Source organism: Puma concolor, chromosome B2, assembly GCF_028749965.1.
Source record: "Puma concolor isolate L17-30 chromosome B2, mPumCon1.1.hap2, whole genome shotgun sequence".
Classification (NCBI taxonomy): Eukaryota; Metazoa; Chordata; class Mammalia; order Carnivora; family Felidae; genus Puma; species Puma concolor.
Window position 1 is genome coordinate 138,276,159 of NC_141671.1, and position 14,586 is coordinate 138,290,744.

At 47.7% G+C, this 14,586-nt stretch overlaps 1 protein-coding gene across 3 annotated transcripts in view; it reads left to right on the forward strand.

Moving 5' to 3' along the window:
• AKAP12 (A-kinase anchoring protein 12) overlaps positions 1-9,396 on the forward strand; it is a 103,581-nt gene extending 94,185 nt beyond the window's left edge. For all 3 annotated transcript variants that reach the window (XM_086708123.1, XM_086708124.1, XM_086708125.1), the window contains 2 exons: positions 2,687-7,694; positions 8,377-9,396. In XM_086708123.1, the coding sequence (XP_086564249.1) occupies positions 2,687-7,686 (5,000 nt within the window). In that variant the 3' untranslated portion in view covers positions 7,687-7,694; positions 8,377-9,396. The remainder of the gene's footprint in view (positions 1-2,686; positions 7,695-8,376) is intronic.
• The last annotated feature ends 5,190 nt before the right edge of the window (positions 9,397-14,586 follow it).

Below are 14,586 nucleotides of genomic sequence, written 5' to 3' on the forward strand. Positions count from 1 at the left end.
ATATCCTTCATTGGGGCGCCTGGGTGGCTCAGTTGGTTAAGCGTCCGACTTCGGCTCAGGTCACGATCTCGCGGTATGTGAGTTCGAGCCCCGCGTCGGGCTCTGTGCTGACTGCTCAGAGCCTGGAGCCTGTTTCAGATTCTGTGCCTCCCTCTCTCTCTGACCCTCCCCCGTTCATGCTCTATCTCTCTCTGTCTCAAAAATAAATAAACGTTAAAAAAAAAAATTAAAAAAAAAAAACTTTAAAGAATATCCTTCATTGATTTATCTGATTGTTGCCTTACAGATTCCATTAAACATTTTTAGTAGGAATACTGTAGGTGATTTATTGGCCTTCTCAGTGCCTCACATCAGAAAGCATGCTGACAGTTTTGTTCTGTTATCAGGGATGTTAAGTTTAAGGCAGTACCTGCCAGATCTCTCCACTGTAAAGGAAGTTTTTCCCTTTTGATCTGTGTGTTAATACTCTTAACCTGTAGGTTTCCTGACAGCCTTTCGCCCAAAGGTTTCTAGCATTTCTGGATCTTTGAATGAGTTATTACAAAGGTATGGGTAAAGAGCGGTTTCCTTCATCTAATGACAAACAGCCAACCAGGCTTTTCCAGATAAAATAACCATTTCAGCTATAGTGAATCTGACAGTTTCCTTGCTTTGTGTTCTTTTCTATGAAAACTTTTCCCCTGCCCCTGTCTTTTTGTTTGTTTCTTTTGGAATGGCCGATTTTCATGGTGATATGACAAGCTCCAAATTTAAATTTTTTTTTCTTTTTTTTCAACGTTTTTATTTATTTTTGGGACAGAGAGAGACAGAGCATGAACGGGGGAGGGGCAGAGAGAGAGGGAGACACAGAATCGGAAACAGGCTCCAGGCTCCGAGCCATCAGCCCAGAGCCTGACGCGGGGCTCGAACTCACGGACCGCGAGATCGTGACCTGGCTGAAGTCGGACGCTTAACCGACTGCGCCACCCAGGCGCCCCGACAAGCTCCAAATTTATCAGTCACACCCACCTTCAAAAGAGGAAAATTTCCCGTAACCACACTTGCCATATGAAACAGGGCTGCATTTTACTTTCTATTTCACATAACGAGAAATGATTTTTACTTTTCTAAGCAACTGGAAACGTCCAGTGCAACTGGCCCTACAGGTGAACCGAACTACAATATGGCTTTCTTCTCCCCAAATAACTACAAAAGAAAATCCACTTATGTGTATCGTATTTGATGAATGACATAAGTCCATCTTTAAATACCATCGTTCCACATCTTGAAGGCTGAACAGCTGTTTGTCCTGGTCTAGGAAGAGCCTATGTAACTGGCTATAAAAGAAACATCTTTGTTAACTCTTGTCCTTAATACATAATATGTGAATCCCGATGCAGTAGAATTTTGAATTCTAAAGAGAATGACTATAGATCAAAGTGGAAGGTAATCTAGATTTATTGATTGGTCTTTCTCATAAGGAAATACTGCCTGTTCCCTAGTTACTTTTTTAGTATCACTCTTGATTCGTGGACTCTTGTTTTGTGACCCATCATTGTCATTGTTGTTTGCCATGCTTCAGCTTTTGGATGCCAGCTTTTTAAAAAAAAATTTTTTTTTGAGTAAAGTTGATACACAATGTTACATTAGTTTCAAGTGTAGACATAACGATTCTACACGCTTCTGGGTGGTGCTACGGAGCACCTCCTTTCCGTTCCTCACTTTGCCTGACCCGGCCTGGAATTTCCCTGTGGAGCCCTGCTCCGTTTTTTGGGACTTGTTACAGAGACCAGCTAGTTATTCACATAGAATGTCCCTCCTTAGATTTGTCTGGATTCTTACTTTTTGTTATTCTTTAGCTTATTTCTCCTAAACGGGGTGGATTCTAGATCATGGGCGTGATGATTGATTCTGTTTTGCATTGCAACAGAGCCTATGCCATCTGCCTGACCCACTCTTAGTGATGCTGCAGCTACTTCTACTTACTATGCTGGTACTTGAATGTGTTCACTTTTCCTTCATGGGGACCAGAAGGAGCAGAGTAGTATCTTTAAACCTGAATTCTTTTTTTTTTTTCCAACGTTTATTTATTTTTTTTGGGACAGAGAGAGACAGAGCATGAACGGGGGAGGGGCAGAGAGAGAGGGAGACACAGAATCGGAAACAGGCTCCAGGCTCTGAGCCATCAGCCCAGAGCCTGATGCGGGGCTCGAACTCACGGACCGCGAGATTGTGACCTGGCTGAAGTCGGACGCTTAACCGACTGCGCCACCCAGGCGCCCCTTTTTAATTTTTTTTAACGTCTATTTTTTATTGAGAGACAGCATGAGCACGGGAGGGGCCGAGAGAAGGGGAGACACAGCATCTGAAGCAGGCTCCGGGCTCTAAGCTGTCAGCGCAGAGCCTGATGCGGGGCTCGAACCCATGAACTGTGAGACCATGACGTGAGCGGAAGTCGGACGCTTCACCAACTGAGCCACCCAGGCGCCCCTCTTTAAACCTGAATTCTTAAAGGTCCTTTGAAAGAAGTAGCGTTTGCCTAATGTACTGAGATTTGCAAATACTGATAAGACTTTAGCTCTGTCCTGGAATTGCCTGACATTAAAGAACGTATAAATGGGTTATGTTTTTTAAAATATGTAGGGTTTTGTTGAACTGTAATAATTTTCTCCCTTCTCCCCCACTGCTCTCCTTTTTCTGTTAATAGTTGGACAGAGAGAGTCGGAAGATGTGAGCGAAAGAGACTCAGATAAAGAGATGGCTGCTGGTTCAGCGGTTGTGGGCGACATCACAAAGGATGGGCAGGAGGAAGTGCCTGAAATAATCGAACAGATTCCTTCTTCAGAAAGCAATTTGGAAGAGCTAATACAACCTACTGAGTCCCAGTCTAACGATGTTGGATTTAAGAAGGTGTTTAAGTTTGTCGGCTTTAAGTTCACTGTAAAAAAGGATAAGACCGAGAAGGCTGACACGGTCCAACTGCTCACTGTCAAAAAAGACGAAGGTGAAGGAGGAGGGGCCCCGGACGGGGCTGGCGACCACCAGGAGCCCAGCCAGGAGACCGGGGAAGCAACAGCCAAAGAAAGTGAGCTAAAACAATCCACAGAGAAACCCGAAGAAGCCCTCAAACACGAGCAGAGCACCACGGAAATTTCGCTTCAAGCTGAGTCTGGCCAAGCAGCAGAGGAAGGCAGAGATGGAGAAGAAAAGCAAAAGGAGCCCACCAAGTCTCTAGACTCCCCGACGAGTCCCCTGGCCAGCGAGACAGCGTCACCCTTCAAAAAATTCTTCACTCAAGGTTGGGCCGGCTGGAGAAAAAAGACCAGTTTCAGGAAGCCTAAGGAGGATGAGCTGGAAGCTTCAGAGAAGAAAAAGGACCAAGAGCCAGAAAAAGGAGACACACAAGAACAGGAAGAGACCTCTGAGAAAGCGGCTCCTCCTGAACAGCCACAGCCACAGGAGGCCACCGAGAGCGCCGGCGAGGCCCGACTGTCGGCGGAATATGAAAAAGTGGAGCTGCCCTCCGACGACCAAGGGCAGGAGGCTCCTGAAGAGAAACCCGCCCCTCTAGCGACGGAAATATTCGACGACAAGGTGGAGATCGTCGCAGAAGTCCACGTCGTCAGCACAGCAGAGAAGAAAACCGAGGAGCAGGAAGCCGAGGCGGAGGAAGCGGAAGCCGCGGAGCCCCCGCCACCTGAAACAGCTGTGGAAACCCCGGCTGAACTTGAGAAAGCCAGGCCCGCGGCGGAGCCGGCGAAGGCCACGGAAGCGTGCGCCCCCGGCGGTGACCACAGCCGCCCCGCCGACCTGAGCCCCGAGGAGAAAGCGCCCGCCGCCCACCCCGAGGGCCTCGCGAGCGAGGCGGATGTGCTGTCCTCGCAGGAGAGAACGAGGGCGCAGGGAAGCCCTTTAAAGAAACTCTTCACCAGCACCGGCTTGAAAAAGCTTTCCGGGAAGAAGCAGAAAGGGAAGCGAGGGGGAGGAGACGAGGAGGCCGGGGAGCATCAAGCCGCAGCGGAGTCTCCGGACAGTACCGACGAACAGAAGGGCGAGAGCTCCGCTTCGTCGCCCGAGGAACCGGAGGAGATCACGTGTCTGGAGAGAGGCATCGCGGACGCACAGCAAGAGGGGGACGCCGAGGAAGGCGCTGTTTCGGACGGGGAGAAGAAGCGAGAAGGGGTCACTCCCTGGGCGTCTTTCAAAAAGATGGTGACGCCCAAGAAGCGTGTCCGAAGGCTTTCGGAGAGTGATAAGGAGGACGAATTGGAGAAAGTAAAGAGTGCCACCCTGTCTTCCACGGAGAGCGCAGCCTCCGAGACGCAAGAGGAAGCAAAAGGCAACGGAGAGGAGCAAAAGCCAGAAGAACCAAAGCGCAGGGTGGATACTTCAGTCTCCTGGGAAGCTTTAATTTGTGTGGGATCGTCCAAGAAAAGGGCAAGGAAAGCATCATCTTCTGACGACGAAGCGGCACCAAAACCAGCGGGAGGAGAGGGCCAGAAGCCAGAAGATGCAGGAAAAGACAAAGAAACGGGACCAGATGCTGCCCTCGCTAGTTCCCAGGAACATGATCAAGGGCCAGGAAGCTCCTCACCCGAGCAAGCTGGGAGCCCCACTGAGGGGGAGGGAGTTTCCACCTGGGAGTCATTTAAAAGATTAGTTACTCCAAGGAAAAAATCCAAGTCAAAACTGGAAGAGAAGAGCGAAGACTCCGTAACTGGGCCTGGCTTAGAACATTCAGTTTCAGATGTCGAACCCGGGAAAGAAGAGTCTTGGGTTTCAATTAAGAAATTTATTCCCGGGCGGAGGAAGAAAAGGTCAGATGGGAAACCGGATCAAGCCACCGTTGAAGACACGGGGCCAACAGAGGTCAACGAAGATGATTCTGATGTCCCAGCTGTGGTACCTCTGTCCGAGTACGATGCAGTAGAAAGGGAGAAAACCGAAGCACAGCAAGCCCAGAAGGGCGAGGAGAAGCCTGAGCAAAAGGTAGCTGTTTCTGTGTCAGAGGAGCTCGGTACGACTCTGGTTCATGCTGTGGCTGTGACTGTTGTTGACGGGGCAAGGGCTCTTAGCAGTGTTGAAGAAAGGTCACCCTCTTGGATATCTGCCTCAGTGACAGAACCTCTTGAACAAACAGAAGAGGAAGCCAGACCCCTAACTGAGGAGGCATTTGAAGGGGAAGTCCTTGCAGAGGAAACCCCCGTTGTTGCCAAAACTCTGCCAGAGGGTCAAGACGCCATTGACAACACAGTCGTCAGCGAGGTGGAGTTGACTTCTGAAGCTGTGACAGCTGCAGAAACTACAGAGGCATTTTGTGCCGAAGAAGCAGCAGAAGCATCTGGTGCTGAAGAGACCACCGACATGGTCTCAGCTGTTTCTCAGTTAACTGACTCTCCAGTCACCACAGAGGAAGCGACGCCAGTTCAGGAGGTGGAAGGCGGTGTGCCAGACATAGAAGACCAAGAGAGGCGAACTCAAGAGGTCCTGCAGGCAGTCGCAGAAAAAGTTAGGGAGGAATCACAGTTGCCCGACACCAGAGGGCCAGAAGACACGATGCAGACAGTGCAGGAAGTAGGGGCCGAAATTCCAGAGAAGGTAGACGCGGAAGAGGGTTCTCAAGAGCCGGATCTGAAGAAAGAGACGGACATAGTGACGGAAGTACACGTAGAAGAAACTGAGACTGAGACCTTGACACAGGAGGAGGTGGTTGTACAGGCCACCCCCGAAAGCTTGGAACAAGTTCCTCAAGTCGCAGACAGCGTAGAACCTAGTGAGCTTAGAACCACTTGTCCAGCTGAAACCTTGGTTGGGGTAAAATCAGAATTTATTCTAGAACAGGCTGTTGCTCCCGATTCAGCTGAAACCCTTACCGACAGCGAGACCAACGGAAGCACCCCAGTAGCAGATGTTGAGGCTCTAAATGTAACACAGCAAGAGAAGATGACAGACATCCACGAAGATCCTGAGGTCGCCTCTGGGGTACAGTCACAGATCACAGAAGCAGAGGCCGTTCCTGCACCAGAACAGATGCCTCCAGCACCTTCTAGTCTTCAATCCCAGGAAGAAGATACAGGACATTCAAAAATGGAAGAGGTCCGGGAACATACAGATGAAGAGGTATCAGTGGAAACTGTGCCCATTCTTTCAAAGACTGAAGTGACGGAAGAGGACGGCCAGTCTACTGACCGGGAAGCGAAAGACACACCGCTTGTTGAAGGCCCTGAGGTGTCTGCAGACACTGAAACAACAGTCGGTGAGAAAGAGACCATGGAGGTTGCCCTTGAAGATGAAGTCACCGAAGAACCTGAATTTCAGAAGAATGAGGATACTGAACTCCAGAGCCACACGCCATCTCCTCCAACCCAAGTGGAGGAAGAGCTGGTAGTTGAAGTAGAAAGGGAGAAAACGGAAGCAAAGCCAACCCCAGCGAGTGAAGAGGAACTTGAGCAAAAACCGGCCGTGACCGTATCTGAAGAGCTTAGTAAGCAGCTGGTGCAGACGATTAGTGTGGCCGTCCTCGACGGGGAAAAGGAGGTGACCAGTTTGGAAGAAAGTTCTCCTGGGCTGGCTCAGGAGGACGCGGTATACACAGAAACTCCAGCTCAAAGCTCTGAGCCGTCATTACCTCTAACGGCTGCAGCAGTGGAGGAGAAGGTCTTGGGAGAAACCGTCAAGATTTTAGAAACACCTGAAACCCTGGAATCTGCAGATGCACATTTAATACCAGAAGAAAAATCCTCTGCAAAAGATGAGGACTTCACTGCTCAGCCAGGGGAAGACGAGGTGCCCGCAGGGACGGAGTCTCGGCCGGAATCCGTACCGGAGGCCGTATCGGCCACGCCTGAGGGAGGCATCAGTGCTGACCTGGAGGCAGACAAAACCACACCGCAGAAACGGGCCTCAGATGAAGAGGACGAGCTGGCTGGTTGCCAGGAAGCCCAAGTAAGGGAAACTAGCAAGGAAGATTTAAAGGCTGAAAACGAGATTTTGAAACTTGAGACTGAGAGCAGTAAACTTGTACAAAATGTGATCCAGACCGTTGTTGACCGGTTAGTAAGTACTGAAGAAACAGCCGCTGATTTGCAGACACAGGCTCAACCTATACAAGCTGACACCCAGGAAGCTAGACCGCAAATGGAGGAGAAAGAAAGGGAACTTCAGGCCTCTGCACAGGATGAAACACACACCGTTGCAGCCGAAGAAGAATCCACGCTAACCACCGTGGAACAAACCCACTCTGACGTTTCCAAAGCTGTGAGCGAAGCTTCCGAAGGGATTCCAGCCGCGGAGGTAGAAGGTTCCGGTGTAACCGACCAGCAGCTCGAAGAGGCAGTTCTCCCATCGGAGGAAAAGAAAGAAACAACTGGAACAAAGTCTATTCCAGAAGATGGCGATCGCGCCGAGTTAGGCGAAAGGATAGAGAAGTCACTGTCTGAATCCCAGGAAGATGAAAAGGATGATGCCGTTGATGACCCTGAGAGCCACCACTCAGCCCTGGAAGATTCTGAGGCCTCAGGAGGCTTAACCAAAGAGTCCCTGGACACAGATGGACCAGCGCTGAAAGAGGAGGAAGGTGGCCAGGAAGTAGAATTTCAGGAAGGAAAAGCCCACGGTGAGTCAGAAGAAGAGATTGAAACCCAGACACCGGGAGAGACGCAGAAACAAGAGGAAGAACCAGCAAAATCAGAACCCACAGGATCCTAAAACATCACGTAAGCGAGCTTCCTTTCCTTCCAAAACACTTTTTCCTCTTTCATGCCACTTGATGGCAAATCTATAAAGGAAGCAGGAGTTTAAATAATAACGACTTTATGCAGAACCTTCAGTTGGGGAAAAAGCAGTCAAGTAGATCAGGAGACCTAGCTTCCCTTCTTTTTCCCCCTCACTGACAACCCGTTCAGTCTTACTGGTGTCATGAAAACAGTGACTTCGTTTTACCCCCATGTGACTGCTTTCCGAGAAAATAAACGGGGCACGTGTGCGCGCACAAGTGTGCGTTTGCGTGTTTGGCTCAAAGGCATAAGAAATACGTTGCGCTCACAGCACCATACTTACCAGTTCATTGAATTTTTCCTCAAAACTAGAAGCCCAAAGTAAGTTTTCATCCTACAGCTTGAAATTGTAGTTTGTAGCTCTCTGGAAAAAAAACAAAACATTTTTGGCCACCGGTAGTAGTAGCCAAGCATTTAAAAAATCCCCAGTGCGTGTGAGGCGCCTGAATGCTGGAGCCACAGCCGCCAGTTTTTGGTGACCCAGCCCGACCTGCCGTGGGCCCCCAACCCACTCGCTTTCTCAGGGGCTGGACTCCGGCGAGTTGGGGCTTCCACGGCTCGGGAAATGAACGGGGGAGGAGGGGAGACTTGACTCACTTTTGATTCTTCCTTCCTCCCACAGTTCTGCCCCGTGTGTTTGCAACACCAGAATGTGAAGACAGGCAGTAGGAGGAGATGAACGCTGCTGACAAAGACTCACGACCAGTATTTCAGACTCCGAACCGAAGAACAGGCCCATCGACTGACCTCCTCTCTGGAGCACCCTGACAACCCTGAGGCAGCAATCAGGGGCTACAGCCATTTACCGTGTCCTCTGCAGGGCCACCCCTCTTCCCCGCCGCCGATACCATGTAATGTTTCTGATTTAAGGTCCCAAATTCTCCACTCGGAACTGGAGTTGGCCGCACCTAGTTCTGCTTCTCAAACTGGAGTATCATTCCCTGTGTATTTATATGTATGTTTTAAGTAACCCTCCTGTATCTATTGTAAATTTTTTCCTTAACGATTAAGGAAATGTACAATACGGTGCATTCCTTTTGTATCACGCAGAATGTGGAAGCTCTAAGCCTCAGCTGTAACCTGTGACAACAGCTTCCTTAGAAACAACATTCCTGATCAGAAGCTACGGTTTGTACTTCAAAACCCACTGAGGGTCGGGTCCGTGTTTCAGGCCGCTCTGAAATCGCTCACTTTCCTGTTCTGCACAGTGTGCTAAAAATAAAAAGCTTTTTGGGGGGGGAAACACAGAAGGTTCCATTGTTACTGTGAAATTTTTCTTTCTAGCCCAGTGGGGGTTGGAAGGGAGTTTTTTTCAGTAGCGGGTTAACTTTAAGCCTTTTCTCTGAATTGTTGTGGCCGTTTGGACAGATGAGTGCGCTTGAATCCCGAGGCAAAGTAGTGAAATGTTTTTCATCTTATCAAAAAGTAATCGACTATTTTAAGTTTTCTATTCTACTCTTATACGCTGGACCACATGCACACACAGCATGAAGTAAGGTTCTTTACAGATGGTATTTTGCTAGGTACTGGATTGTGTCTGTGCCATATCTGTGCCCACTCTTTTAAGGACAACGTTGCATTAAGTTCCTTTGGATAAACTGTGATTTGACAACTGATTTAAATAAAATATTTGCTTCACTTAGATTTGCTGGTTTTATTAGCTACCAGGGAGCCTGGGGCATGTTTGCGGAGTTCTAAAAGCAGATGAGGTAGAAGTTTCCAGTGTGGTTACTACGTCATCCTGGTTTGTCACATTATACTGGTTTGAGGTAACGTCCAGAGGAACTCATAGCAGAGAGGCATCTGCTAAAACATACCGGGAGTTTCTTCCGACGGACAGCATTGATCCAATGCTACCATCTGGTGGTGTCTTCCTGAAAAGGTCAATTTTCTGTTGCTATTTTTGGTTTTAAACAACGAGAAATGTCTAGAAAGAAACTTCTCTTTTAAGGTTTTTTACAATGTTTATATTTCGGAGACCGAGCGCAAGGAGGGGAGGGGCAGAGAGAGACAGAGACAGAATCTGAAGCGGGTTCCAGAGCCCGATGTGGGGCTCAAGCCCATGAGCGTGAGATCATGACCTGGGCCGAAGTGGGATGCCTGACTGACTGAGCCACCCAGGTGCTCCTAGAGAGAAATTTTAACAAGTCTTCATAGTAAAAATGCCTCGCCCAACAGGTGATAGTGGACTTTTTTTAATGTCAGTGATTTAGGATTCGTGCTAATACGTAAGGGACTGTCAGACAATTACTACACCACAGTCACCCGTGTCCCGTAAAGTCCCACTTTTTCACGTGTGGAACTGGCCTGGCATACATGCTTCTTAAATTTCACTCAAACCCAGAACCTGCGTTTGCAAACTTAAATCGTGACTGCCAGTTAATGATTTTAAAGCATTCTAGACATTCTAGAGAGACCCCTTTTAGCAGAAGGAAAATAGGCTGTTAAAATGAGAAAGTAGGGGCGCCCTGGGTGGCGCAGTCGGTTAAGCATCCGACTTCAGCCAGGTCACGATCTCGCGGTCCGTGAGTTCGAGCCCCGCGTCGGGCTCTGGGCTGATGGCTCGGAGCCTGGAGCCTGTTTCCGATTCTGTGTCTCCCTCTCTCTCTGCCCCTCGCCCGTTCATGCTCTGTCTCTCTCTGTCCCAGAAATAAATAAACGTTGAAAAAAAATTAAAAAAAAAAATAAAAAAAAATGAAAAAGTAGTTGATCTTAATCAACGAACCTGATTCCCCCCCCCCCCAAAAAAGCCATATTAGACGTTGATAACATGATATGGCATTCTGATAACAATGTATGGTGTTGTAGTTGGGAAATGTTTCATGTCCTTTTAGGAGTTATTCTCACATACAATAGTCAACCTTGCTTAATTATTAAACTTTAAAATGCCCAAATTAAAAAAAAAAAAAAAACAAACAATCCTCTGATCTAAGTATCTTTTGCTGACTCGAGACTTAAAAAATCCAAGTGCTGCTGTCAATGTTTGAAGGTCAACCAAGAGGTACCGGAGATGAGAGCGCTTGGTAAATGGCTCCTGATAGGTCCAAACATGAGCTTCCTCTCTGTGGCATGCGGTGGTTTTTTGCTGCTTTGAACAGATAAAAGATTCCTGTAGTAAAGTCGTAAACAATTTTTTTTGGGGGGGGGGGTGCTGTAAACCCCACCCTGGCACTCCGTTCTGTGTTTGCTGTTCTCTGACCGCCTGTGGCCAAGTCCCTCTGGTCGCGGCAAGTGGTTTTCCAGTAACAGCTTCACCAGCGCTTTTCATACTATCTGGATGCGCCCCGGATCCCTTCTGTGCGAGCCCTAGGCCCATGTCTGTCAACCAACACTGTGTTAGTAACCAGAGGGATGCTGTTAGCAGCACGAAATACAACTCTGTATGATAATTCTAGAACTGCTGTTACTCTGTGAAGTACACGATAACCAAATGTAAACTGTGTGCCTATATTTCGCTACTTTGGGCATCACTATGGAGCCATGTACAATAGGAAGCAACGCAAGACTTGTAAACTCTCACCACTGGATACTGAGGAATATAAAATGCTCCCCCCGCCCCCCCCCCCCCCAGGTTATTTTGCTAATGGTACACACGAGTTGCCTCTCGCTGTTCACACAGACTTTGTTCCAATATGTTCCTTTGGCCGTTTGGGGCTGCAAATAGTCAAGGGCTGGAGAGTTTAGCTTTCAGTGTAAGCTTCAAGCATAGCAGTTTCCTTTTAACCTGAGACAATATTTGCTTCCTAGTTCTGTTCAGAGGCAAGTTTTCATGGATCGAAATAAAATGCAACCTAATTAAATGCCATGGATTTTCTTTCTGTAATTTCACCTGAATTCAGGTTTGATTGCTTTTATCTACTGTTGTGATATTCATCACACGTTTCTTTTAATTACTTACCCATCTTTTACAACATTTTCCACAGAGTCTCATGGGAGTTTGGGACGTATCTGGGGCATGTGTCCATGCATGAAAAACTAACAGTGATTCTTAACCTTTTGGGGTCAAAGACCCCTTTAATTAGAATCTCATTAAGCCTCTGGCTTAAACTCTCCGCCCCCCCCCCCCCCAATACAGTTTTTGGATAGTCCCACAGACCTCCTTTGAAATCTTGGCCAGAAACTAGAACCAGAGTTAGAAACCCCTTATCCAACGCTACAAGAAAGGAAATGGACACAAACTAAGGAATCCCAGGTGGTAAAGAGGGTGGAAGCTGAATGCACAGTGTCCTGTAACTTCGTCGACATGACTGTGCATTTCTAATGTGGTTCTGGAAATGGATCTGTTAGACATCCTGGCACAATTCTCGTGTGAATGCAGGTTTCTCTGCCCCACCAATTCCTTCCCATCTCCTGCCTGGGTTGCTGGGAGTGATCTGGGTCCTAATTTTACATATGAGAAAGCTGAGATTCAGACTACGAGCTTTTAAGTGACTTAAGGTTTTCTCGTTTCTCACTTTTACGGTTTTGGCTAAGGGGACCAGAACTTGGGGATGGCATGATGGTGAAGATAGTCGTGCCTTTTTAAAAATGCTATATCACAGCTTAGAATCTGTTCTTTTTTGATGTCTAACTGTAAAAGACGTTACTGTGCCCTACCTCCAGTTATGAGTAAGGTAATCTAACTGCATGCTCTTCCATTGTGAAGTACTACAATTAGCCTTTTTTTTTTTTTAATGTTTATTTTTGAAAGAGCACGAGCGGGGGGGGGGAGTGGGGGGGAGGGCAGAGAGAGGGTGACAGAGGATCTGAAGTGGGCTCTATGCTGACAGCAGAGAGCTCGATGCGGGCTTGAACCCATGAACCGAGCTGTGAGATCATGACCTAAGTCAGACGCTCAGAACTGACTGGGCCACCCAGGTGCCCCTAAACCTCTTTTTTTTTTTTTAATGTTTATTCATTTTGAGGGAGAGAGAGAGAGAGCGTGTGAGCTGGGGTTGGGGCAGAGAGGGGAGAGACAGATTCCTAAGGAGGCTCTGTGCTGTTAGTGCTGAGCCTGACATGGGGCTCAGTCTCAGGATCCGTGAGATCATGACCTGAGCTGAGATCGAGAGTCGGGCACTTAACCAACCGAGCCACCCAGGCAACCCTACGTTGGTTAACCCAACCTTAACGTCTTAAGAGCAACTTTACTGTAACACTCGTATTTTGGAGACCAGAGGCAGAATAACATTTCCTACATGAAGAAATTGGGGCCCAATGTGTTGTTTTCCCATGGCAGGATATTGAGTAGTAAAGTCTAGCTCTAACTCAGTTCTCTGTTTTACCTTCTTTTTTTTTTTTTTTTTTTAATTTTTAAAAATATTTTTGAGATCGAGGAAGACAGAGTGTGAGCAGGGGAGGGGCAGAGAGAGAGGGAGGCACAGAATCTGAAGCAGGCTCCAGGCTCTGAGCCATCAGCCCAGAGCCCGATGCGGGGCTCAAATTCACAGACTGCGAGATCGTGACCTGAGCCGAAGTTGGACGCTTAACCGACTGAGCCACCCAGGTGCCCCTGCCTTCTATTTGTTCTAATTCGAAATACCTTGGTATAATTAATAAGCACAGAGGCAATAGTATAAAGTAAGCCAATTTCGAGACCACACTGCTTGATTCTACTCAAACCTGTTAGCCTCAGGAGCTCACCTGATACCTGGAAAAGCAGGTAAGTTTTCTCTAGAACTTGAAACCCGGACACAGTTGTGTTCTTTTGAAAGATTTTCCGGAAATGATACTGCAGAGTTGGCCAGTGGGCCATTTTAGGGAGTGAGATTTATCCTAAGAAATCGTTAAACTAATTTAGCAGGGAAGTGAAGTGATCCTTGCGTTAGTGATTCCCAAGGAAGTGTTTGGGCTTGCGCTACTGCCCTATCTATTCCCCTGTAGAGTTTTTGGTTTCAGTGGTACGGGTGTTGCTGGAATTCAATGTGTTGGGGTTGTAGAGGCTTATCATCTTGCAAGGTCCAGGACAGCCCTTAATAAGAAAGGAGTTTCCACCTAAAATGCAATGCATCTGGAGAATTGCTTCCAGCTTCTAGAGAATTAAAGACTGGAGGTTGGAAGGAGACTAGCAACCACGTGGGTGCAATTATGCAGGCAAGGGTTGATAATGGCTGATTCCAACATGGCAGTTTGGAGAGCCTCGAATGAGATCAAGAGAGATTAGGAGATAGAATCAGTAGGGCGTGACACCTCATTCCCTGTCAGGGGAACTATGTAGGATGAAGAATGAAGTTTCTGGGTTACCGGCCTGGATAGGAAGCCAAGTCCTGAGATGGGTGGGGCCAGGAGATAATAATCAGTTTGGGAAATGTTTCATTAGAGAGGCTCAGGAGCTATCCAAGGGTAAATACAGGATCGGCGGCTGCATGTGTGGGTCTCAAACAAGAAAGAGTTGAGGACAGTGAGACGTCAATGGCTCCTCTATACCCTTGGGGACACACGGGGGGGGAAGTAACCTCCATAACCCTGCAACATTTCTTCAAATCTCACGCATAAACTTTGGTTGGGAGACTGCGAAAGACGAGGCTTTCCTCACCTTGTCACAGCAGCCTCATTTCAGAACGTAGGACCTCGCACTTCGCGAGAGTTTCCTGCTGTGAATGTGCTGTAGGAACTAGAAAGCAAAATGCACCGCGTTAATATTAGTAATTAGAAGCGAAAGACATTCTATAAAACTGTCCGCCAGAGGCAACGTGGTGACTTCTGATGACTGCTGTCTCCTTGAACATTTTGGTAGATTCAGAATAATGACACTGATCTTCCTAAAATGCTATGAATATACATCGTATTCAGACCTGCTCTTTTTTACTTTTTTATTTTAGTTTTTAAGTTTGTTTATTTTGAGAGAGAGAGA